This window comes from Eschrichtius robustus, chromosome 4, assembly GCF_028021215.1.
Source record: "Eschrichtius robustus isolate mEscRob2 chromosome 4, mEscRob2.pri, whole genome shotgun sequence".
In the NCBI taxonomy this organism is placed as follows: Eukaryota; Metazoa; Chordata; class Mammalia; order Artiodactyla; family Eschrichtiidae; genus Eschrichtius; species Eschrichtius robustus.
In genome coordinates, this window is record NC_090827.1 from 32,453,104 (window position 1) to 32,479,879 (window position 26,776).

General features: G+C 36.6%; 2 protein-coding genes across 2 annotated transcripts in view; both read right to left on the bottom strand.

Moving 5' to 3' along the window:
- CLGN (calmegin) overlaps window positions 1–8,563 on the bottom strand; it is a 43,331-nt gene extending 34,768 nt beyond the window's left edge. Inside the window, exon 1 of the mRNA XM_068542075.1 lies at window positions 8,457–8,563. The gene's annotated coding sequence lies outside the window, so the exon portion shown is untranslated. The remainder of the gene's footprint in view (window positions 1–8,456) is intronic.
- Window positions 8,530–26,776, bottom strand: part of MGAT4D (MGAT4 family member D) — a 54,274-nt gene continuing 36,027 nt past the window's right edge. The window contains exons 9-11 of the mRNA XM_068541955.1: window positions 26,077–26,207; window positions 22,577–22,684; window positions 8,530–8,865 (exon numbers count right to left, since the gene is read on the bottom strand). Of these exons, the coding sequence (XP_068398056.1) occupies window positions 8,530–8,865; window positions 22,577–22,684; window positions 26,077–26,207 (575 nt within the window). The remainder of the gene's footprint in view (window positions 8,866–22,576; window positions 22,685–26,076; window positions 26,208–26,776) is intronic.

Below are 26,776 nucleotides of genomic sequence, written 5' to 3' on the forward strand. Positions count from 1 at the left end.
ATGTATTTTGTATTTTTTTAAGTTTTTTAATTTTTTGGCCGCACCACATGGCATGTGGGATCTTACTTCCCCAACCAGGGATCAAACTTGCGCCCTCTGCAGTAGGAGCGCAGAGTCTTGACCACCGGGCTGTCAGGGAAGTCCCAATCTTCTAATGTGCTTTTGATTTTTGTTTGCTAATATTTTGGTAAGGATTTTTGCAACAATTCATCAGGGATATTGGTTTGTAGTTTTCTTGTCATTTCTTTGTCTGGTTTTGGTATCAGGGTAATACTGCCCTCACAGAATGAGTTTGGAAGGGTTCCCTTCTCTTCAGTGCTTTGGATGAGCTTGAGGAGAGTTGGTATTTTTCTTTCAGTGTTTGGTAGAACTCACCAGTTAAGCCATCTACTCCTGGGCTTTTATTTGTTGAGAGGTTTTTGATTACTGATTCAATTCCCTTCCTAGTTACAGGTCTGTTCAGATTTCCTACAACATCATGATTTAGTCCTAATAGGTTGTATGTTTCTAGGAATTTGTCCATTTCATCTAGGTTATCCATTTTGTTGGCATATGATTGTTTATAGCATTCCCTTATATTTTTATATCTATAGAATCAGTTGTAATGTCCCCTCATTCGTCTCTGATTTTAATTATTTGAGTCTTCTTTTTTTAATTCAATCTAGTTAAAGGTTTATCAATTTTGTTGATCTTTTCAAAGAACCAACTCTTGGTTTCACTGACATTTTCTGTTGTTTATCTATTCTCTATTTCATTTATCTCTTATCTAATCTTTACTATTTCCTTCCTTCTTCTAGCTTTGGGTTTTTCTAGTTCCTTAAGTTGTAAAGTTAGGTTGTTAATTTAAGATCTGTCTTTTTTACTGTAAGTGTTTACAGCCATAAATTTCCCTCTTAGCAGTGCTTTCACTCTATACCATAAGTTTTGGTCTCTTGTGGGATTTTTTTTTTCATTTATCTCAAGATATTTTCTAATTTCCCTGTGATTTCTTTTTTGACCCATTTGGTTGTTTAAAAGTGTGTTTTTTAATTTTCACATATTTGTGGATTTTCCTGCTTTCCTTCTGCTACTGATTTCTAGTTTCATTACACTGTAACTGGAAAAGATACTCTGAATGATTTCAACTTTTAAAAATTTGTTAAGACTTGTTTTGTGGCCTAACATATGGTCTATCCTAGAGAATATTCCATGTGCACTTAAGAAAAATATGTATTTTCATCAATATTCATCAGGGATATTGGTCTGTAGTTTTCTTACAGTGTCTTTGTCTGGCTTTCGTATCAGGGTAATGCTGCCCTCATAGACTGAGTTTGTAAGTATTCCCTCCTCTTCAACTTGTTAGAAGAGTTTGAGGAAGACTGGCATTAATTTTTCTTTCCGCTATTGTTAGGTGAAGTGTTCTGTGTATGTGTATTAAGTCCAATTGCTTTATAGTGTTGTTCAAGTCCTCTAATTCCTTATTGAGCTATATGGTTGTCCTAAGTTATACAGTTTTAGTGCAGCAAGAATTTGTTTATATGGTATAATACAGAACTTTTAGTGCTGACACCACCTCCTTGGCTCCTTACAAATGTATAAAAGATAGCAAGCCCATGGTTCTAAGCGTCCTGTGTATTCCTCACTCGATACAGGTTGCTGAAATCACAAAATATTTGTGCCTTCATGAAGAAGAAAGGAGGCACTGGAGAAGCACATCCATTTGCATATATCTTTGATCTCATGTATGTTCTCTGCACTGCCTCTGGGCTGGTTCAATAACAAATTGAAATATAAGTAACTCTGGCCAAGTATGAGATACTTGGGAGAGATTGCTGGCTGATCACCAAGCTATTTTCTCTTTTGTCAGGAGACATGACTAGACTATATTTTTCTCAGAGTTAAGCATGACTCAGGTGAATGGAGTTAAATGAGACCCAGGAAAGCCAATGATGTAGTGCTAGTCTCAGTTTAAAGGCCTGGAAGCAGGGAGAGCCAATGCTATAAGCTCCAGTCTGAAAGCCAGCAGGCTCAAGAACCAAGAAGAGCCAATGTTTCAGTTCAAATCCAAGGGCAGGAAAAAAAACTGAAGTCCCAGCTCAGCCAGTCAGGCAGGAAGAGTTCCCTCTTCCTCACTGGAGTATCAGCTTTATTGTTCTATTCAGGCCTCCAACTGTTTGGATGAAGGCCACCCACCTAGGGGAGGACAATCTGCTTTACTCAGCCTACCATTCAAATGTTAATCTCATCCAAAAACACCCTCACAGACACACCCAAGATAATGTCTGACCAAATATCTGGGCACCCTGTGGTTCCATCAGGTAGACAGATACAATTAACCATCACAGCTATCTACTCCTCAGGACACCAGCAACCAGAAATTATGTTAGGCATCTGGGATTTTTAAATTTTCAATGTGAGCATTATCTTATCTAATATATACTGTTAACTAAAACTGGGTATTTTTTTCCTAAATCAGAAGGACTTAGAAACAATGAAAATATCTCAAGAAACACAGTAAAAAGTGGGGAAAGAACCATAACAGCAGAAATAATAGTTGAAAATACAACTTTCTGGTGATTTAGGCAAAGACCTACAAAGTGTTGCAAAGATTCTGGATCTGATCCTATAAAATTCAGAAACTACTGAAGGTCTGAGATTGGTGAAGTGATCAGAGCTGAAATCCAGGATATGGGGATAGTATTTGGTCATAGTAATTACAGAAAGAATAAACTAACCCTGCACTGGGTTTTAAAAACATAGCTACACACTAAAGTTAAAATGGACTAAATAGCATCATTTTCAAAATAATGGTTATATAAACATTATAATGATACATTTATTTATTTAGGATTTATACTACTTCTACATAGTTCCAAAAGAATTGCTTGAGGAAACTTGCAGCAGAAAACAGACAAAAATATAAGCCCACTGAGAGCCAGAGATAAGGATTCGGTATTCACAGTGCTAGCCAAAGAGTGCTCATACATGATAAATAGAGAAAGATATATGTTCACAGAATGAATGAATGCATAAATGACAAGAATAAAAGGTTATGGGTGGACAGAAATAGATGTTACTAAGCAACAAACTAGAATGACTTTATTGTTGTGGCAGCACTGCAACAATAAATTTGGCAAAAGGGTTTCCAGGCAATTAGGGGAAGGCCAGAAATAAAATGAAGGCGTTTTCACTGTCTATAAAAGTCTACAAGATCCTTGGAGGAAAAAATCCTTTTTTAGAATTTAACTCCTAGAAAAATTCAGGGACTGAATCCTTATATAATAGATGTCTTTAACTATGGTTTTATGACAGAGAAATGGGTATGTCAATGCTTCCAACAATGGCCCTCTAAAGTTTTTTAGAACATTGTTAAAACTTAACATAGTTAAAGCTTTCCTATAGATAAGGAGATAATAATCTAGAAAGTTTGCAGTTTTATGTTCTAATTTAATATGGGGGAATTAAACACATTTTTCATTTTTACTCTACATCTATGAAGAAACATCTCATTGTGAGTTACTTCAGAATCTTGCTGTAGACATGCTGCATTTTAACAACTCAATTCATAATTTACTAGAAAAGACAGTAAACAAAAAAATTAGATGAAAAAATTTTGGGTTACCACATCAGAAAAATAAAACTGGACAAATTTTCACCAAAATTAAAGGGTATTCTTGGAATTATCTGGCTATGTAGGCTATGCAGCACATAGAAAGTTCACTTTGAAGGATCAGAAATAAGGTGGAGAGGTAGGTAATAGTGGCATCTTAAAGAGGCAGCCTTCTTCCAAAGAAGCTGCAAGAGTCCGTTCGAAATGCAGGTACTTTCTCACAGAAGAAACGAGCATCCTTCAGAATAAGCTGCACCAGGGATTTATTAATTTTGTGGTGGCTAATGTTTCCAGAAACTCAAGAGAGGTTAGCCAGTAGATAATAAAATTCATCATTCACAAATTCATTTGACAAATACCTATGGTTGTCAATTATGTGCCAGGCATGATGTTAGACACTGAATTTACAGTAATTAGCAAAACACACATGGCCCCTGATCCCAAAGAGCTTATAGTCTGGGATGGAAAGCAGACATTAAACAAATAACCCAGGTATATCACGTAAACTGTAACAAGTGACAGACTAGTAAGGAAGTTGTAAGACTTGGTAATTGGGGAACTGAATTTACAGGGTAGGGGAAGGGGCAGAGAAAGCCTCCTTGAGAAAGTTACATTCAAAATGAGGTGTAAAGGATACAAAGGACTGATTCCCCTAGGCCAAGGGCAAAGGAAGCTGCACTTGAGAAAGGAACTGAAAAGGGAGGAATGGAACAAGGAGAACAGGAAGTGCTGTTTCAAGTATTTACTGTGTTTCAGACATGTTAATTCCAATCCTTACAGCTACTCTGCAGTGAAGGTATTAGTACCCCATTATACATAAGGAAAGCAAGGCTCAGGGAGGTTAAGTAACTTACTCAAGAATACAGAATGCTACTAGACAACAAAGGCAAGACTCAAAAAGTTAGGTCTATTCAAACTCTACATTCCTTTCATTAAGGCTCTAAGGTTAGAAGGTTTAACAATTTAACTCACTAAATGGCAGTGAGGTTCTAGGCCTATAAAATACAAGGTTAAATATTTTGTTAGTATGTTCCATCCTTCAGACATCCATTCCAGTTTCTGTGGGCTTTATATTTTAAAAGCCATATTTTGATGTGTATCCAAATTATATTTTATGCACATATATCTAGTTAGCTGGTTAAATGGCCTTTAAAATCTTTCCAGCAAAGATTTTAAAGCAGCTTAAGGCTACATAAAAATATAAAAACTAACAACTTCATAGTATTACCTTATATTCCTATGAGACTCTAAAATTTTATAGTGTTCACACAAATTTCAGGGTATTTAAGAAGATACTTGCATTTCTTAGTTACAAAACTCAAGGATAAACAGTAAGGCTTACTATTGACTATAATTATCACATGCTAGGTAATGTAAATGTTTCTAGGTACCACCTTTCCTTAACAAAAGCATCTAGAAAGAATGTACCCATGAACTGTTAGTACTTTTAACTTCCTATGGTAGCTACAACAATGACCCCCCCCAAAGATGTCCACACCCTGTTCATTGGGTCCTGTAAGCGTGACCTCACAGAGCAAAGGGGGCTTTTTAGTGGAATTAAGGTTGTTAATTAGCTGACCCTAAAATAGGGACAGTATTCTGGATTATGCAAGTGGGCCCAACATAATCACATGGGCCCTTAAAAGTGGAAGAGGAAGTCAGTGAGAGAGGGCAGAAGAGATTTGAAGAGTGAGAGGGACTCTGCCCACCATAGAGATCTTGAAGATGGAGGAAGGGGGGGCATGAGCCAAGGAATGTAGGTGGTCTCTAGAAGCTGAAAACAACTCTCAGCTGACAGTCAACAAGGAAACAGGAACCTCAGTCCTACAACCAAAAGGAACTGAATTCTGCAACCAACCTGAATGAGTAAGGAAGCAGAATCTCCCCAGAGCGTCTAGTAAAGAATGATGCCTTGCCAACACCTTGATGTTAGCTCGGTGAGACCTGTGTCAGACTTCTGACCTATAGAACTGTGAGAAAATAAATTTGTGCTGCATTTAGCTGCTAAGTTTGGTATGGCAACAATGAAAAACTAATACTTTTATCATTCTTGTACTTGATTCTAGCTTCTTTGAAACAGTTCTACCAACCACGTCTCAGCTGGTAAATGCGATAGCATTTTTCAGTCCTATTGCCTACTGCTCTCTCTTGACCTTGCTACTGCTTCCTTGAAGCCCTCTCCTCCCATGGTTTCTATGATGCCATTCCTGATTCTTGATTCTCTTCATTTGCTCTGCCACCTTCACGGGCTCTTTCTCTAATCTCCTGTAAATGTTGCTGTTCGTTAGGGTTCTGTCCCCAGGCTTTCTCCTTACATTTCATATACTCTTGACTTCTACTTATAAAAGCTAGCTAAAAACTCCCAAATGTTATCTCCACAGCACAGAGGCCACTCTTTAGTTTCAAATCACTATCCATCTTCAAGGATGTACCAAAGCCTCCATTAATTTGAGGCTGGTCTTTCCTCCCAAACCTGTTCTCTATCTCAATTCCCTTCTCCCATTAACTTCACCTCCAGTCAACCAAATCAGCCAAGTTGCTTTGCCACTGTCTTAAGACTATTCTTTCTCACTGATATCCTGCATCATTGGTAACTAAGTGCATTTGGATATTTCTTGAATGCATCTTTCTATATCCATGCCACAGCCTAATGTGGGAATCCATGGTTTCCGAAAAGGATCAGTAAACTTCCACTTTGCTTTTTCACTTCCACCCTTCCCAATCAATGTATCTGCCACCTTCTCTCCAGCATGAATTTTCTAAAAAAGAACAAGTCTTACTTTACTACCTATTTATTAAAATGTTCAATAGTTGTCTGTAGTTCTCAGTATAAATTCTGCCCTTTTAAGACTCATTTCTTACTCTTAACACTCACCTACTAACACATTCATGCTTTCTATATACTATTTCTTATAACTGAAATGCCTTTCTGCTATTCAGTTTTAATGGCTGACTGAGTACTCACCAACACCACTATGCCTCAAAAGTAGTGTTTGAAAAATCACTATTTAAAGTTTTAATTGTCATGCAGCTTCAGGAGCTCAACTACAAAATAACATAATAGAAAGTACACTGAGCTTTGCACCATGGCACCAAGTTTACTGTTCTGTTATTAAAAAGGGAAGGGCTTCAAACTGTTCTAAACCTTTTTTTTCATTTGTCAAGTTTAAGGGTTAATCTGGATGATCTAAAGGTCCATTAAAGTTAGCAATTCTAGCTTTGTAGTTAAGAGCACTAAAACTTATTAGGTACTGAAAACAAGCAATAAGGTTAATTTATAGCACTGTTCAGCTTCTACGGATCCATTAACATACATCATTCACACACAATAATTAACTTTATTAACTAGATAAAGACTATCTTCGAAGGATTTAGAGATAAGGTCTAAAGGTGACTGGAAGATCAAACCAATTAGATATAAAGACAAAACTGTAAACTGAAAAGAAGTCAAACAATTACCAAAAGGAGGGCTACCGAGAGTGATTAAAAGACCTAGAGTGACGTAAAAATTTTAAAGCAAGCAAATTCAGAAGGCTAGATCAGGGCTTTGATGACTTTTATGCATCAAAAAGCTTCAGTATAAAATAACTCTCTTCTAATTAGAGAGGTCTTCCCATGGCCACTCGATTTACTTTCTCCCTTCTGAGCTTTGTTGTCATTTGCTTTTTTTTTTTTTTTTTTAATTCTACAGTGATTTTTTTAAAAACATTTTTATTGGAGTATAATTGCTTTACAACGGTGTTAGTTTCTGCTTTATAACAAAGTGAATCAGTTATACATATACATATATCCCCATATCTCTTGCGTCTCCCTCCCTATCCCACCCCTCTTGGTGGTCACAAAGCACCGAGCTGATCTCCCTGTGCTATGCGGCTGCTTCCCACTATCTATTTTACACTTGGTAGTGTATATATGTCCATATATACACTACCACTCTCTCACTTTGTCCCAGCTTACCCTTCCCCCTCCCCTCCCCGTGTCCTCAAGTCCATTCTCTAGTAGGTCTGCGTCTTTATTCCCGTCTTGCCCCTAGGTTCTTCACGACCTTTTTTTTTTTTTTTTTTAGATTCCATCCTCTTTGTCTCTCAGGCAGATGCTATAAATAAAATCAGCTCAAGTATCTGATCATTGTAAACAGGCTTTCGGCGATAATGAGTCTCGAGTCATTAGGGCTTCGTGGGATTCAACACAACCCTCTAGGTCCCTCCCCATCCGCGCGCACCGGGCTCCAGGCAGCGCCTCGAGGGAGCGGCCGGGAGTCACCGGACACGCCGCTGTGATGGTTAGGTCCCTTCGCCTTTACAGAGGCGGGGAGGGCGTAAGCTGAGCCTATTTTGGTTTGGTTCGCGTTTCTGTGAGAAGTAGCCGGCGGAGGGAGCAGCGCCGAGAGGCTACCGGGCCCCCTCTCCATCCCTCGGGAGCGCGCACCGGGGACCGAGCGTGGAACGGGGCTGAAATGGCAACCGCTGGAATAACGGACTCGGCTCCCTGGGGCCCCTTAACCGTCGGGGACAGGCCGGGCTGAGGGGGACACCTGGCCTTCCCCGCGCCAGCCCCAGCGAGGCGGTGGACACAGCAGGTCCGGAGGACCCAACGGACGCGGAGGTGGCCTCAGCGCCCGCCGCCCGGGCCGGCCTTCCCACTCCCGAGGCCGGGAGAGCCCGCCCAAGAACCTCGCTGGCTGCATCCCCATCCCCGAACTCAACACCCACCCCCTCACCGGCCCCTACCGGTTCCTTCTGGCGGCTCGCCAAAGAAAGGGGTGCGGCCCAGGAACCCCCGCCCCGAGGGAAGAAGCCAGGACGCGGATTCCTCACCCCAGCCCGTGGGCAAAGGGACGCGGGAAAGTGGCTTACTGCCCACGCACCTGTCTTGCGAGCCCGTTTTCGGCAGTGGCAGCTCAGATGTCCGAGTCGCTGCCACTTGGTCCCCGCGTCTCCCTAGAGCAATCCCGCCGGCGGCCGCCCAGTAGCGACTGCTAACTGCGCATGCGCGTGCGGCCGTGGGCGGGCAGAAGGCGGCGGCCCGAGGCGGGTGCCGCGCGCACCTGCACCGAGGGGCTCAACGGCCGCAGAGGGGCGCCGCTGGGCGAGGCAGGCGCGGTCGGACGCACCCTCCCGACCACGCCCCGCGCCGCCGCAGCCGGCCAATCGTTCCGTGGATCCGGCTCCGGAGCTGGCCTGGAATTCCTCCTTATCCTTACCGTTACCCCTCCGAAGACTTTTCCCTCCCGCAGAGCGGCTGCCCTCTGCATGCAAACTGTGAGGTTCTGCTTCCTAATGCACATAATTAGGTCCTGAATTTTGAGTAAATCACATTTGAGCAGCGTCCAGTTAGTACCCCAGGCCTTTTCGTAGAGTTCCAGATGTTCTGATGAGACGTCATTGTGACGGGCAGGGAGGCTTACTATTTCGTGACAGTGTATGATACAGATATGTTAAATGTTAACGTAATAAATGTACTATATGGTTTCTTTTCGAAATGCTACTGATAAGAATTGCTCATCTTCTACTGTGCTCACTCTTCTGCTCTAAGGGCTTTACATTCCTTATCTCATCGAACTGTCCCAACAACCCAGGTGAAGAAACTGAAGGTAATTACTTGCCTTTGACTAGTAAATGGTGGAAATAGAGTTCAAATCCAGGTCTGCCTCTCTCAGAGCCTGTCATTTTAATTCACACTAAAAATAAAAATAACAGCGTAAACGTAGTATTGAATCACGCTTCTTTGCCCCACAGGTCTTGGTCATGCAGCTCTTACTACTTATATTTGATAGTAAATCTTGACTTTGATTTTGGTATTACCACGCTTTCAATTTTATTGGTAAAATAAAATATTTGACTTGTGATACCTCCGTTAAAGAGCCTCAGTTTAAGGGAATTGACGGTGCCCCATGCATAAGATGTGATTGTTGGCTACACGTCAAGATCATTGAACATTTTTCACATTGCATCCGTGATAAGGCCACCACTTCTAGACTTTTGACGCTGTCATCTTCTGGAGCGTGTTTGGATAGCATTTAATTTATGGGTTAAAAAGGACAAAGTTATTTGAGGTACTTTGTAACAGTATTATCCTCTTAATTTCTCTTTTTGGGCTTTCCAACTTCTGTTATTCAACATAATTCTGTGGCTCAAAACAAATACATTTGACTTGTTAGAAAAAAACTTCTGAAGGATCCACTCAGAGTTTGCGATGAGGAAGCTGAAAGCCAAAAATTTGGGAACAGAGAATCTAAGCTAAATGGGTCATTAACCTGACCCATTGATGTGAAGATTTGTTAAAACTCCAAGATTGTGATACATGCTTAATTCTTATTCTCAGCTTAGAATGTTGTTTCAGGGACTACCTATTTATCTATTTTGATATTTTCACAGGAATTCAGAATGGAAAGCTCAAGTGTTTTCATGTATTTCTTACTGAGAGTCTTATGAAACATTTATTGAGCAATTTATCTTCTGTATGCTGTGTGTGAAAATATTGGGAATGCAAAGATGACAACTACACGAGCCCTGCCTTCAAATAGCTAATAATATAGTTAGTTAGAAAAACAGACATATAATCTGCCAACCAACATTTTAGAAACAGAGACCTGACTGAAATAAAAAGGTGTTTATTTGGGGTTTGTTAGGACTCCTAACAAACTAAACATTTGAATTGTGTTTTGCTGGACTACAGAATGAGGGAGGCTTATAAAGGCAAAGACCGAAAGGTTATAATTAGTTACATGAGTTGTTATCAAGAATTATAATTGGACCTGGCAAGAAGCGAGGGTGCTTGTTAAGTAAGGATTGGTTGGGATCCCAAATGGTTGCATAGTGACAAGGGGAGAACTTGAGACCATAAGGTTGCAGCTGGCAGGTGTCATTTTGAATACAGCTGGTGGTGGTGTTCTTGGGTCTGGTACAGCTCAAAGAAAGTTCAGGTTCTCAGTGGTGCAGAGACTTGTCTGAGACCAGGTCCTCAATGGCCGCCCAACTCCATTTTTGTATGCCTGAACCATGATTACTCTCTTATAATTTTAATTTGTCAAATATCCAATATATGTTACATAATAGAATGGACAAAATGCTGTGACAGACTATGTTGCCAGTCATTCTTCCTAAATGAAAGAAATCTTCATCAAAGAAGTATTTAATACTATTGGCTCCATGCTATGGGCATTCTTGGTTTCATGGTTCAAGCTTTGTCTCTACTTGCATCAATTTTGGTAAACTGTATTTTCCTAAGAAATCACTCATTTTATCTAAGGTTTCAAAAAGAAAATTAATACCAGTAAAACAGAAATCTTTCAGTTCACGATTCATTGCCTATCAGTGGCTATTAATATCAACACAGCATCTAAAAATACATGCTAAGGTAAGTAAGGAAAAAAAGTAAGATGATGGTCTCCATGGGAAAAAGCCTGCCCAGATTTAGCTCCCATTATCTGTTCATAATTGTTGCAATTCTGCCACAGGGTGGAAGATCCCTATAGTACACAACGAATCCCCAGATACTTTACACACCTATGTTAGAAGAGGTTCTCTCTTTCCCTTCTACCAGTATAGCCACATTTACTGTTACCACTACTATTAGTAGTATTACCATCTTACCACTTACTTCAATAGTAAATGGTACGGATGATGGTGGCTAATGTCAATACTTGAGAGACACTTTGGCAACAGAGAATTTCACCTTCAGTGTTTACAGAGCTATTCACTTTAAAAGTAATGTTTAAGAAAAAAAGAGGCTGGTCTGCATGTGTTTTCTACAAACTTATCTGATATATTGTGTCAGGCACTTAAATACATCGTTTGCCTTCATAGATATGTTTGAAGAAAAGTGATTTTTAAAAAGCACAATCAGTATGAATGCTATAAAATAAATGCCCAAACCAACCAATGAGCCCTATTTGCTCTGCTGTACCTCAGATAGGTGTCTGGGGTTCTCCAAATCTCCCCTTCCTCATACACCTCAGACCAGAGGCCGTGGGTGGTAAGTGAGACCCTCCAAACATCTACCATCTGGGAGCAGTGGGGATGGGAATGGAAGCTGGGGGCATCTCTCCTGGCTACATTAGAAACATTTTCTAGAAATGCTTTGTGCTGACCACCGAAACTCTCTTGTTCTACGATCATTTCATTAAGGACAGCAATCATTGGGTCGAATCGTTAAGGCTGTCTTTCAACTTCCTTCTCTTTATCCTTCTAGCATCTGCCACTCCCAGGGTATTTCAGTCAGTGTTCAAATGCCTCTTTCTGAGTGCCACCGCAGGGTTCCCTTGGAATCTTCTGGAACCATCTGAGCTTCTCAACAACTGTCGTATGTTGGACAGCCTCCTTTAGCATTATTCCAGTTTACGGTTCCAACCCTTCAGGTATTTTGTTCTAGTCTTGGATGGTGGGCTAAGAAGTCCTAGTAAGTACCTTTTCAAGGAATCTTGCCTTATTTTTGAGGAATGCTCTACCTGGAATTAGTTTTAATTTTTCATATTAGCCTGGAATATGATCTGGAAGATTTAATTTTAAAAGCTCAAAACTGAAGTCAAATTAAAAATTTTTGTAACATACATGTGTTTTTTCTTATTTTTCTCCCCAGCTTTATTGAGATATAGTTGACATAGAGCTTCTTTCTCTAAAAGGAAAAAGTGAAATGGACACATATGAACAGGTCATCTATCATATTCTCTTTATACTTTGGTATGTGATACAGTTCATATTGAGGTAAATGGGCAGAGTTTGGCAGTCAAGGATAATACAGCAGTATGAATTAAGATTTTCATATTTTATGAAAGATAAGAAAGAAAGAATATCTCTTATTATTTCTCAAAATAAATAAAGTAAAACTCAATAGAATAACAAGAGGAAGAATTGTAGATTTTAATAGATTCCTATAAGAAACTGATGAATTAGTAAAGATTTAAAAGAGTTTAACAAATAAAAACATAAAGACATTTTTAATGTCTTCTTTAAATATTCCTTTTTCATTTTAAAACAAATGAAAAAAAGTAAATCAACTATATACTTCAATAAAAAAAAAGCAAATGAATGACTCATATTTTAAAGGGAGCGTACAAAAACTATACATTCTTCTCAAATTCATATGAAACATAAGAATTCATAACAATTCTCAAATTTCATCACACAAAGTTCTCTAACAACAATGTAATTAAATTATAAATCAACAATAAAAGATGGCAAGACCAATATATCAAAAAATACACACTCCCAAATAACCCAAGAGTTAAGAAGGCAATACTAAGAGAAAATATGAAATCTTTAGAACTGAATGACTATCAGAATACATACACATCAAGAGGTTTGGTAATCAGCTCAAATGGCACTTACGAGTAAGTTTAGAGTTTTAAATGCATATATTAAAAAGACAAGAAGATACTGTGGCACTGCCACCCCCAGAGTTACTTAAACTTGTGCTTTCTATTTTAGATGTCTTAACAAAATGGATAAGAGCATATGGCAGTTCACACAGAACCTGTCCATGACAATAGCAAGTTTCTGAACTTTTAGCTATTTATTGAGAGAATTTGATAACATCACTAAGTCAACAAAATACAGTTCTTAATTTTTAAAAACTTCCCTGTCTTTACTTTTATAATAAATTGTAATAGTAAAAGTACAAGCATCATAAATAAATGTTCTAATTTTCCTTGACATAAGAGGTAGTTTAATACTTTCAAGTTTACTAGTTTGTTCACTGTTTTCTCCTCTTCTCTATAACTGTGTTTTTATTATTACAATTTCTGAAAGATGCCATTAGAAATCATGGTGATTTAAGGTTCCAAGGTTTACAGAGTTTCTTCTGTTGTTATGCTTTATTTCTTCATATTTCCTGTAATAAAAATAAGAAATCTGTAACATCTAGAAATAACATATTATTAATTCATAAGGATGTAATTATTTTCATGACAACTTCTTGACAATACTCTTTCCTTATTCTGTCCTTTTGATAGCACCTCCCTCTGAGGTCTCTTTACATAAAAGAGACACATAAAACATGTAATAATTTTGAAGAAAATACAAACATGCTGTATATCATTCTTTAATAAAAGTATTTAATAAAATAATTCAGTTAATGCATTTTGATGGGAAGTATTCTTCCATCACCTCCAACCAGGCTTACCAGATTTAGCAAAAACAACAAAACAAATGGGTCATACACACACACAAAGTCATTGTTTAACTGAAATTCAAAGTTAATTGGACGTCCTGTGTCCTGTCGTTTATCTGGCAACCCTCCCTCCAACACATTGAGACACTTTGCCCTATGCCCAGTGCACTGCAGTAAAAGGAGGATGACTTTTCATGTAGGATTAAGCACTAGCAAATTATAAAACACACTATTTTCTGGCTTATCAACTAACAGAAAATCTTTAAGTATTTTATTTGAGTTTTCAGAAGTTATTAATGTTTTAATTGAAATTCTTTACGTTTATTATAGACTTAGAACATGAAATGATAACATTTAAATTGAAGACATAGGTAAAATTGTAAAATTTGTAAAACTAAGCCAATTCGTCACTAAGATGAATTTATTTTATTAAATTATTATTTTTGAACTATAAGCTAGATGAATAGAGATAAGCTAAATTATTTTTCTGCTTAATAAACAATAGATAATTTATCTTATAAAAAAAGAAAGTTTTATGAGAAGTGTAAGAAATTATTTAACTGGTTAAGGGACAAATTTTACATAAGGGTATTTTAAAGGACTTAAAGGAGTGACTATTAAGGAAAACACAGCAATGAAAAGTGTTGCTATGTTGGTCCTGATTAAAGAAAAGAGGGTGACATTTACCTCTCTGGGGCCACATACGTAAATCTTATTTTACTTAATAAAATTAAAAGTTGAAAAGAATTGACATAAAATATCCAAAGTCTCGGTTTAAGGTGGTGGACGGCCAGACTCTACTGAAATGAGAGTAAATGAACAGAAAAGGCAGTAACTCCAAACAGTATAAGAATGGAGGGGGGCTTTCAGCCTAGGAGACATTAATGACATGAGACATAGAAATCTGTTGGGGGAGTGGGGACTGCCAGAGCGGAGGTGAGGAATCTGTGACCCAGACACACAGGACCAGGGCTACAACGGAGATGGACGATTTGATGGAAGATGGGAGCTGAACGGGGGCGAAACCTGGAGATTGAAGTAAGAGTGTGTGTCAGGAGCACCCACAGTGCACAATTGAGCAGCCAGGACTTATGTCCCAGGCAACGTTGGCAACGTGCACACACAGTCTTCTTAACAAAAGCTGAATGCACCATCTGGATATAACTAGCATAGGCAGTGTGTGTACCGGTGCCCCAGAACAAAGCTCACTATATTCTGGCATATTGGTGCCCTTCTCTCCAACCACTAGGAAAACACACACACACACACACACACACACAACCAAACCTCCAACACAAAACAATCACAATCTAGCCTTTCATATACTCTAAAACATAGTTTGCAAACCAACAAATTCTTCCCATGTACCAAAAACTTCCAGGAAGCATCATCCCTTTCAATTTTACAAAGGAATATGAAGAAAAATGCAGGGCCAGGGTGGGGGTGAGGGAGAGGAAATAAAATTTACCCATATCGCCACCAGACAACCAGGAATCACCAAGTATTTGAGAAAGCATGCAGCATAATAGAAAAAGATCAAAATAAGCAGACAGATTGATCTGATCACAGAAAAAAAACAGCTCATTTAGAATGCAGAAGAGAACCTTAAAAATGTGTACTGAAAAGATCTAACTAATAAACTCAGAGATTTGAGAAAAATTGTATCCTCAAAACAAGTAGGTGCTAGGAAAAAAGGAACAAAATTTTTTAAAAATTCAATAGAAAAGTTAGTCAAGGGACCACCTAGTACATAGGAAAACAAGGGACATAAAATAGTAAGTAGAAGCTATGACGTATTAAGAATGGGCTCAGTAAGTTTAATGCCTGATTATTAAGACTTGCAGAAAAGAAACTTAGAAAAAAGAGGGGCAAAACAATCAAAGTGATAATATGCCTTGCACTAAATATTTGTGTCACCCTGACTCAAATTCATATGTTTGAAGTTTAAATCCCCAATGTATTTGGAAGTGGGGCCTTTAGGAGATAATTAGGTCATGAGGGTGGAACGCTCATGAATGGGATTAGTGCCTTTTTAAGGGGATAATGAGACCAGAGCTTTTTCCGCTCTTGGCCATGTGACAATATAACCAGAAGACGGCTGCCTGCAAACCAGGAAGAGGGCCCTCACCATAATTTTCTACGCTGGCACCCTGATCCTGGACTTCCCAGCTTCCAAAATGGTGAGAAATAAATTGCTGTTGTTTAAGCCACTCAGTCTGTGGTATTTTTGTTATAGCAGCCCCAAAAGACTAAGACAATAAAAATGAATAAGAATCTGAGCTAAATATTCATCTATCCTGCAGGAAAAATAATAATGTGGAGAAATAAAAATTAGCACCATAGGCATATTATTTAGTGGTATAAAGGTAACTACTAGAAGAATTTAAACCAGGAATGATTAAATGTTGTTGCCTCTGGTGAGTCAGATAGCGCGGGGAAATGCAGGGGGTTGATGCCTTTTATTATGAGTTCTTCTTTTTCTTAACTTTTAACTATATGTGTGTGTGTATTACTTGATAAATATAAACAAAGCTAAGAATCTTATATAACTGAATTTTATTCCATTTTGAAATACCCTGTTTGGAAAATGGAAGGGATAATCCATTCTGCAACCTTTTTATCAGTTTGGAAACATCTAATTTTAAATATTTAAAGTCTTAGCAAATGGACAGTTCATTATTTCCCTGAAGTTGTTTTTGATAGGGAAATGTGGTTTCATTAAAGGATGCTGAAAGTACTTCAAATTCCTAAGTTGGGAGGGAAAAAGGGGTAGTAGTGGTCTGCTTTTTGTTCTTGTGCGAAAGAAGGGAAACATTCAGAAAAGAGCTGTGGAAAGAGACACTTGACTGACAGGATAATGGATGAAGGTGCCTGGGCAATTTGATACCTGAGCTACTTTATTTCCACAGAGCAGCTGGGCATCGATCATATTTTGAGCTATAGTATGTTTGGATATCTTTGAACATTACAATCTTGAAAACTCAACACATGCTTTGCCATATCTCCTCTTTGCTTCAAGCTTTTGCTGATCTCAGTTCCACTAAAAGAACTGAAAAACCCTTCATCATGATGCAAGTCTGACTGAAACTCAGAGTGCGGGTGGAAATGCACCTTTTCCATGGTGAAGTGGTATGTGTATAAATAAAGCATACTTTTGGTTGTATATTATGTGCCTTTTTTACTGTTAAAATGTGAAAAGGTAATTTTGTATGAACACAGTTCCACCCACAGATATCATTCGGAGGGCAGTATTAGGTGGAAAGTGAATGAGACTGGATTAGAAGGGAAGAAATTCACGTTTCAAAACACACAGGAGCCAGCTACTAAGCAGATGGGAGCGGCTCTAAGGATGACCTAAGCTCAATGAGTGGGAACAGGCAGGGGCTTTGGGGTTGGCTGCAGAGCCGCAGTTGGAATATCCATGCTTGTGCCAAGCAGCAGACATCAGAAATGACTGTTTCCCGGCAGAAGTAGTGAGTGTGGGTGCAATGTGGAGAAGAAAAGCAATACCCAAGAAGAATGTGGTCTTCCCTATGCCGAAGAAGAGCTACCATACACTGAGCAGTAGAATGCCCCATCCCTTGCCCTCTCCCTTCCTTCTTCTGCAGGAAGGCTACAAAAAACAGATTCAGCAATCACAGACTAAATAGCAGACAGTCTCAAAGACAAGTAAGAAACAAGTTTTCACTTTGGGGAGCTTGAAACACAAGAAGCAACAGAATCAAACTGAGGTGAGTCAAGGAAACAGAAGCCACTTGAGGTAATTTGAATAAAGAAATAGATTTACTGCAGAAAGTATAAAGTAGAGGTGATCTCAACTCTCAGAAGGATCGGGGAGCAAGGGACAGGAAGCCACTTTCAGGAAATCTGGAAGTACAGGGGTCACAAAGAAGCCACGGCAGATGATCTCAGCTGTCTCAGCAGAACGGTAGGCCATTTGGGGAAGAACTCTGGAGGCCAGAGGCCACCAGTGATCTCAGCTGCCTGGCAGCTAGTGTGACCTCAATTCCTGTCCTTCTCAGCCTTCCTCTGTGTCTATGAGAGTATCTCACGCTCACAGAATCTAAAGTGTAACTTTTTCGGTAAAGACATTCTATGAGCTGTACTTCCCTGTTTTTTCCCCGAGAAGCAGAGGAGAATGGAGAGGAGGATGGCAATGATGCCGAATTTACAACAGACAGTACGTATAGGAAGCAGTTCAAATAACGAATTACACTTATACTAAGGTACTAATGTTTAAGTGTAATTAATCTTCTCACAGAGAGAGGATACTGTATACATGAAAAGAATCAACTAGAAGTCCTGGAAATTAAAATTTTGCTTTCTGAAGTTTAAAAACAAATAGACTGAAAAGTAAAAGTTCAAGAATGAACTAGTAGTCTGCCTAATAAGATGGTGAATGAGATGCAAGTATCTACCTTCACTGTTTCTTGAACTCACACTGAACATAACATTGAGGGCCATTTAAAAACACATGATCTTACAAACAGAATGGGAAAGAAGACAAAGGTAACAAAATGAAGGATGTCTGAGACAGCTGTATCTCAAGCTGCCAGTGAGAAACGCAGAAGCAATCTGCAGGGCAAAAACACCCCAGTACTGCTAGAAATGGAGGTGAAGGTGGGGCAAAGCTATGAAGATGGCTTGCAAGTCTGTCTTAAAGCTCTAGAGACCCTTTCTGGCCCCATGAATCCAGGTGACTATCTTTTCTCCACTCCGGAAGGATAATTCTCTGAAAAGGAAAACAGAGGGTATCTAGACTCAAACCAGGGTAGGGATAATAATGAAAAACAGGACAAATAAGTGAATATCGACAAAGTGAACATTGAAAGCTCCATCTATCTTTGCCCACTCGGCTCCCAGATTCTCTAGCAATTTAAGCAAGACTTAAAGATACTAACATAGGGGACTCCCCAGGGGAGGAACCTAGCCACTCCTCCCCATACAGTGAAAGGGACAGATCCAGCCATGTGCTGCATCCTCTAATCAGCTTTCTCTCCATTTGAACAGACAACCTACCATCACTACATATATGAGGAAACCCTTTAACGTGAAAAACAGGGACCAATTAAAAAAAAAAAAAACTTAGAGGAAAGAGAAACTATGCAGGAAGAAGAAATCTTTTTAAAAACTATTAAAATCATCAGAGGGTAAGTGGAATTATTTCAATCATAAAATAACAACCAAATGTTATAAAAAGAGGCAGTGACATTAGGAGAACAGAAAGGGTTCTTAGAAATTAAAACTAAGCAAAACAAACAAAAAAAACACAACCAAATCAACCAGACAATGAAAACTGCCCTCCCCTGCAAAAAAAAAAAACAAAGAAGAAGCACTAATACAAAGAATGTAAGACAAAATTTAGAAAAATTCCCAGAAAGTAATGCAAATAGATAGATAATAGGAAGGAGAGAGCAAGAAAGAGAGAACATCAATCCAAGAAATCTAGCATTTGAAAAAGGGTTCCTTAAAAAGAGCATAGAAAAGGGAAAAATTCATCAACAAAGTAATTTTTGAATATTTTCCAGAATCGAAGCATGAGTTTAAAGATTAAAAGGCCCCACCAAATATCAAGCACCATAGATAAAAATAGATCCATACCATCATCATGACACTGTAGAACCCAGTCACAAGAACATTTTTAAAGGTTTAGAGATGGGAAAATTGGTCTTATACAAAGAAACAGGAATTAGAATGGCTTTAACTACTTTTCAACAGTTGCACTCTTGAATACCTTCAAAAATGGGGGGAATCATTTCCAATTCAGAGTTGTTTGCTCAGCCAATTTAACAATTAAGTGTAATAGACTGAAGTCATTTTAAGATGTTTTATTTCTCCAAGACTTTACATCTCACACCATCTTTCTCAAGAAATTACTGGTGGGCGCACTTCACAAAAGCAAACAAGGAAACGAATGATGTAAATGATGTATTTAGATCAGGATCCAGAAAATAGGGGAATCAACTCAAGAGACAAAGGAAACCCCAGGAGGTTCCTGAGATATCTGCCAGAACTGGTCAGAAGGCTGCAGGAGAGAGATCTGTCAAGATTAGAAAGTGACATAAATGCAGAAAAGCATTTGATAATATTCAATATTCGTTCATGATTTTTTTAATGTTCGAATATATCAAGAAAAGATTTAGGTAATTCACTGAGAATCTGAGGCTGAATTGGTGATAAGTACATTGAAATAAAGCAAACTGAAAACTCGAAAGAAAAGAGGTTGTGTATAAAGGATGAGTAGAAAGATTACACTATGTAGTTTTAGTGTAAATAATATTCATAGTCTCATAATTATAAAATCATTGAATACTGAGCTAACCAATGATATAACTATATTGAGGGAGTAAAGGTTTGAGTGGAGTGAACTCTATCAAAATTAAAATTGTTCCTTGAAATTTTGTTCACTGAAAGACACTGTTAAGAAAATGAAAGGGCAAGGCATAGCTGAGACCTGTGGTCAGACTATATAGAGAATTATTACAATTCAAAAATAAAAAGGCAAACAACCCAATTTTTTAAATGGGCAAATATTTGAATATACTTTTCATAAAAATATATATATTTCATAAAAAATATATACCCTAAAAATATATTTCATTATACATGTATATATGTATACAAATATATAAAAAACACATAAAGCACATGAAAAGATGCTCAACATCACCGGTCATTAAAGAAATGTAAATTAAAATCATAATGAGATATCAGAATCTGCCTATCTTAGAATTTTATATAAATAAAATTGTACAGTACGTAGTCTTCTGCACCTGGCTTTTTTCATTTAGCATAGTGTTTTAGCAATTTATCCATATTGTTGCATCTATGGATAAGAATGAGGCTTCAAACTCAGATCTGTTGTCTCCAAATTCATTGTACATCCACAGTACATGATAAAAAGGGAAAAGGAAATTGGTCCTTCTGAAACAGTATTAGCGAATGTATCAGAAAGTTACATGCATAAAATTTTAAAAATACACAAATAAGAATATAAAATAACATAATATTAATATCTGATAATTTTCTATATATTTATATCAATTTTTACACTTACTGCTTTATTATTGAAGTTTAACTTTGTTTAATATGACATAATCTCTTATCCACTCTGAAGAAAGTTGAGAAATAGTCTAATCCTTGATATGCCATTTTTTAAAAAAATTATTAGTATATTTGTTATGGTGGTCTGTGATCAGTGATCTTTTTTTTTAATATATAAATTTATTTATTTATTTATTTATTTATTTTATTTATTTATTTTTTTTGGCTGTGTTGGGTCTTCGTTTCTGTGTGAGGGCTTGGGGCCACTCTTCATCGCGGTGCGAGGGCCTCTCACTGTCACGGCCTCTCTTGTTGTGGAGTACAGGCTCCAGACGCGCAGGCTCAGTAGTTGTGGCTCACGGGCCTAGTTGCTCCGCAGCATGTGGGATCTTCCCAGACCAGGGCACGAACCCGTGTCCCCTGCATTGGCAGGCAGATTCTCAACCACTGCGCCACCAGGGAAGCCCTTGATATGCCATTTTTTCCAAAGAATGATTCTGATCATTTTTAAAGAAGGTGTTAAAATTATGGAATTCCTAATAATAGATATCCTGTTAGAAATTTTAAAAATAATTTAATATAATCACATTTGACACATCATTAGATTACTATTTCTTTCTGTTTTATGTTGTATGAAGAATAAAAAAAAATGCTAAGATTATAACATCAAAGTATGAGTGATTAGATGTACATTCTCCTTAATCTGTCTCAAATTTACAATGATAAGGTTAAAATATCTTATCTGGCAAAAAAATATAATGGAAAAAAAGAATCCCTAGTAGAATGGTATAGACCAATTTCTTTCTGCATCACCTGTGGCTATATTTTATGTATTTTGATGGTATTACTTTTTGCATAAAGATTCATAACAGTTAAGTTTTCATTATTCCAGACACTTCTTTGTCTTGTTCGACAACCACTTTTAATCTTGAATTCCACCTTGCCTGATAGCTAACAGCTAATGTTTACTGAGTTCACACTCTGAGGCACTGTCCCAAAGAGTGAAATACAATAAATACACAGAGATAGAGTAGAAAAAGTAGAAAGAGGGCAGGTGATACACAATGGATGAAATCATGGGAGGATGTTTATGTGCATTTCTCTCATTTCAACTGACAGGATTAAAGAGTCATTTGCTTTGTTGTGTGAGGAAACTAAGAAGGATAGAGAGGTCAATAGTATTTCAAAGGTGGAAGAAATCTTAAGGCTCATTTAACTTAAACTCCTCATTTTATAGATGAAGAAAGCTCCGAAGAGTGTGGTAGGGCTTGCCCAGTATCATGTACATAGGTCACCACAACTAAAAACTAGGTGTTTTGACTCTGAAGTCCTTGCTTTTTCTACCCCACCAAGATGCTAGATCAATTATAAATAACATTGTTTTCAAAAATGATGAAAAACTTAGAAATGATTAAAAACCAAATAATGCTGAATTTTTGTTCATTTGGTAAACAGCGGTCTGAAATAAGAATGTTGATACATTTAAATTCAATAATAGAGGCATTTTATTTTTGAAATATTCTTTTATAATTTTGAATATTAGACTAAAATAGTGAATTTTATTATAATTTTCAAAACTCTTTTTTTAGTCTCATTATTTGCATTGTACAGCTGGGAACAATAAGGCATAGAAGTTTACATAGGCTGGATTTTTCTAACCATGTCAGGTAACTTGGGTCTTGTAAAGATGATTGCTCTTCATAACAAATAGTTCTGTCATGAGATGAATTGTGTTCAAACAATTTTCTCTCATATTCCCATCACTCCTTTTCTAAATGTTTTATAAGTTCATGAAACATTGTACATTATTCAACTACATTTCAAATTACTTACTTTGAAATATTGTTCTCTTCCAGGGAATGATGACTGTATACCCACATGCTGGAAAAGAGAAGGTTTATATCGAATGCGAATATGTTTATTTCGTTCTGTACATTTCTCCTGGAGGAAAAGTAAGAGAAACAACCATCTTATGTAAAAACCCAAATACTCCTTTTTATTGCATTTACTGATGGCAGAACTTTTTATTATATTAGTTTTTGCCTAATTAGTTTTTTTTGGCCTAAGTAGTTCTATATTACTATTTTAAAATTTAAACAAAACATTTAATTCTTAGCTTTTTCTTCATAAGAATAATGGAACAAAAAAGTTAAGATATAAATACATGTATTTTCATGAACTCTGTTAGTTCATTAGGAAATCAGGCTACTGTTGTACCAACTATAATTTTCCTCTCCTTTCTCTTTATTCCAATGACATAAAGTTTTTTGGTATTTTCCTGTCTATCCATTTCTCTCAGACTACATTATTCTCTCCCCAATCATTGATTAATTCCTAACCCTCCTCAATTTCTTCTTAAAAAGTGTATGATTAAAACAAAGAGCCAATATTATAATGCATGGAAAAAGGCTTGGATAATCTCCTTAAAAATAAAAATAAGAAAGTGACCTGTGAAATCACTCCTGTTAAAAACAAACATTTGAAATGATTATGATTGCTATCTGAGAATTATTTTAGGTAATGTATACATAGAAAATTCATAAAAATACATCTCAAATTTATGTACACAATAATTTTTAAATAGCAAGTTTATTTAAATTCATTTCTACTCAATATTAATGTAGGAAATATTAAAGAATTGTGTTTATAACTGTAAAGTAATTAAAGAATCTAGAGTTAATGTGAAACTAAATTAAGGTCAGATAAAATTAGTTGAGGAGTTAAAATTTAGCAAATATGGTAATATTTTCAGATCTTTTAATAGAAGTTCCAGTGGGAGGGTATTATCAAATGCTGGCTCCCCCAAAATACCCACCAAATAACCTGTTGACAAGGCAAAGCTGAGTTCATTGCTTATGGTAATAAGGGAGAAACCACCTTGATAGAGTCTGTTCAAGTCTCGTGCCTATTTTTCAATTGGGTTGTTACCCTGCTGTTGAATTTTGAAAATTTTCTATATATTCTGGACACAAATCCTTGTTGTATATGGAATTTACAAATATCTTTTCTTAGTCTGTGGCATCTTCTTAACAGTAACTTTTGCAACACAAAAGGTTTTAATTTTGATGAAGTCCAATTTACCAACTTTTAAAAAATGGATCAAGTGTTTAGTGTATAACAATTCTTCACCTAGTCCTGGGTCCTGAAGATACTTTTCCTATATTTTCTTCTAAATGTTTTATAGTTTTATGTTTTATATTTAGATAGATGATCTATTTTGAAATAATGTTTGTATCAGGTGTGATGTTTAGGTTGAGATTCTTTTTCTAAATAGATTGATAGATAGACAGATATCTAACAGATCCAATACACATTTGTTGAAAAGTCTTTCTCCGTTGAATTGGGTATGCTCCTTTGTCAAATATCAGTTGGCCATATTTTTGTGGACCTATTTCTGGACTATTCTGTTCCATTGGTCTATATGTTTATCCCTTTGCCTCTGAAGACTCATCATGATTACTGTAGCTTTATAGTAAGATTTAAAATCAAGTAGTGTGATGATGCCTCCAATTTCATTCTTCTTTCTCAGAATCATTTTAGCTAATCTTTGCCTTTGCTTTTTCTTAAAAAGGTTAAATGTTAAAATCAGCTTGTCTGTATCCACCAAAGAAAATCCTGCTGGGATTTTGATTGGAATTATGTTAAATCCATCGATCAATTGGGGGGGCATTCGCATATTTACTATGTTGGGTCTCCCAATCCATGATCATGATATGTCTATTTCTTTCATCAGCATTTTGAAGTTTTTAACATATAAAGTACATATTTTATTAGAATTATGTACATACAAACATATATATGGAATTTAGAGATTTTTTTTTCCTAGTTTGTGGCATCTCACGCTCTTAACAGTAAATTGTGCAGCACGAAAGGTTTTAATTTTGATGAAGTCTAATTTATCAATACATTGTATATCATGATATTCTTTCATCTTAATATTGGTAATTTATGTCTTTGGGTTTTCCTTGTTGGTCTTGTTAGAGATTTGTCAGTTTTATCGCTCTTTTGAAAGAACCAGCATTTGGTTTCATTCATTTTTCTCTACCACTTTCACATTTTCGATTTGTTGCTTTCTGCTCTTATAGTTATTATTTTCTCCCTCTGTTTGATTTGGGTTTATTCTGCTCTTCTTTTTCTAGTTTCTTAAAGTGGAAGCTGAGATTATTAACGTGAGATCTTTCTTCTCTTCTAAGATAAAGATTTCATGTTACAAATTTCTCTTTAAGCGGTGCTTTAGCTGCATCCCACAAATTTTGATACCTTGTATTTGCATTTTCATTCAGTTCAAAGTATTTTCTAATTTCCCTTGAGACTCCCTCTTTCACCATGGTTTATTTAAAAATGTGTTGTTTAAAAAAAAGTGTTGTTTAATTTCCAAGTATTTGTAGATGTTTCAGTTATCTTTCGGATATTAATTTCTATCTTAATTCCACTGTTGTCAGAGAATATAATTTTCACAATTTCAATTTAAATTTGTTAAGCTTTGTTTTATGATACATGTCTATTTTGGTGACTCTTCTAAGTGTATTTTAAAAGAATGTCTTTTCTACTGTTGTTGGATGTACTGTAGTGTTTTTTCAAATATCAGTTAAATCCAGATGGTAGATGGTGTTGTTCAGTTCTTTTATCACCTTGCTGTTTTCTGCCTACTAGTTCTGTGGCTTACTGAGAGAGGAGTGCTGAAGTCTCCAACTATCACTGTAGACTCATCTATTTCTCTTTTCAGTTCTGTCATATTTTGTTTCATGTATTGTGAGGTTCTGTTGTTACATGCATGTACTTTCAGGACTGTTATATGTTTCTTGGTGATTTGACCCTCTTATCAGTATATAGTATCTTTCTTGATCCCTCGTCAATTTTTTTTTTCCTCTGAAGTCTACTATGATATTAATGTAGCTACCACAAGCAATATAATAATCAAGATACCTTTGATTAGTGTCTGCATGGTATATCTTTTTCGATATTTTACTTTTAACCTATCTATAGTATTATATTTGAACAGAGTATAGACAGCAATTAATTGCACAGTGTTATTCAATCCATTCTGATGAACTGTCTCTTAATTGGTGTATTTTGGCCATTTATATTTGATGTAAATATTGACTTGTTTGGATTTATGTCTATCATTTTTTCTATTTGTTCACTTTTTGTCCCTTTGTTTCCACTTTTCACTGCATTTTTGACCTCTCATTACTTCATTTAGTAGGTGTGTCCGTAAAAATTTAGGATACGGGAAGTTAAAAAATTGATGCACTAAATTTGTAAACAAAATTTATGTAACTACATTAGACAGATAGTATTTTCCTAAAAATACAAAGTAAAGAAATACTCACAAGAGTTTCTCCTGGGTTACACATCTTTACCTGAAAAATGTCCCCCAAGAGCAAGTCTATGGGTTTATCTTTGTAGAACATTAAAAAGAAATGTACGAAGTCAGTTAAGTCCTCAGATTTAAATAGCTTCCCTATGGAGAAAAAGTAAACAAATCCCAATAACCCTTGAGTGTTTATACTATGTATCATAACATAACCCTTATATAGAGTTGTTCATTCCATTAACATGGGAAAAGAGCACAAATTAGTAAAAATTAAATATATCCTATTCCTTACAAATAAAGTATAAAGCATTAATGAAGTTGGAGGATAATGAAGTAAAATAATATATCTGCTTCAGTGTTAAGAACTACCACTTCTGGGGGGAAAAGTATGAAAGAAGCTTAGAATAGTGAATACTCTTAGGAAATTGATAACTCATGAGGATCAACTGTCTAAGTCACGTGTAAGATATATAAATTAAATGGAAAGTATAGGACTTGTACTCTTAATTTCACTTAATTTTTCAGAAACTGTGATTTGTAAACTGACTTATGTAGAACTTTATCAATCTACCACAGTTTTTACTTTTAATACTTAATTTTGATTAAAATACAGTATTATTTCAATATTTGAGCATTATTTTATAAGAATGTTATTTTTCTTTTGTATTTATGACCCTTAAAGATTTACTATATTTTAAAGTATGATTTCATTACAT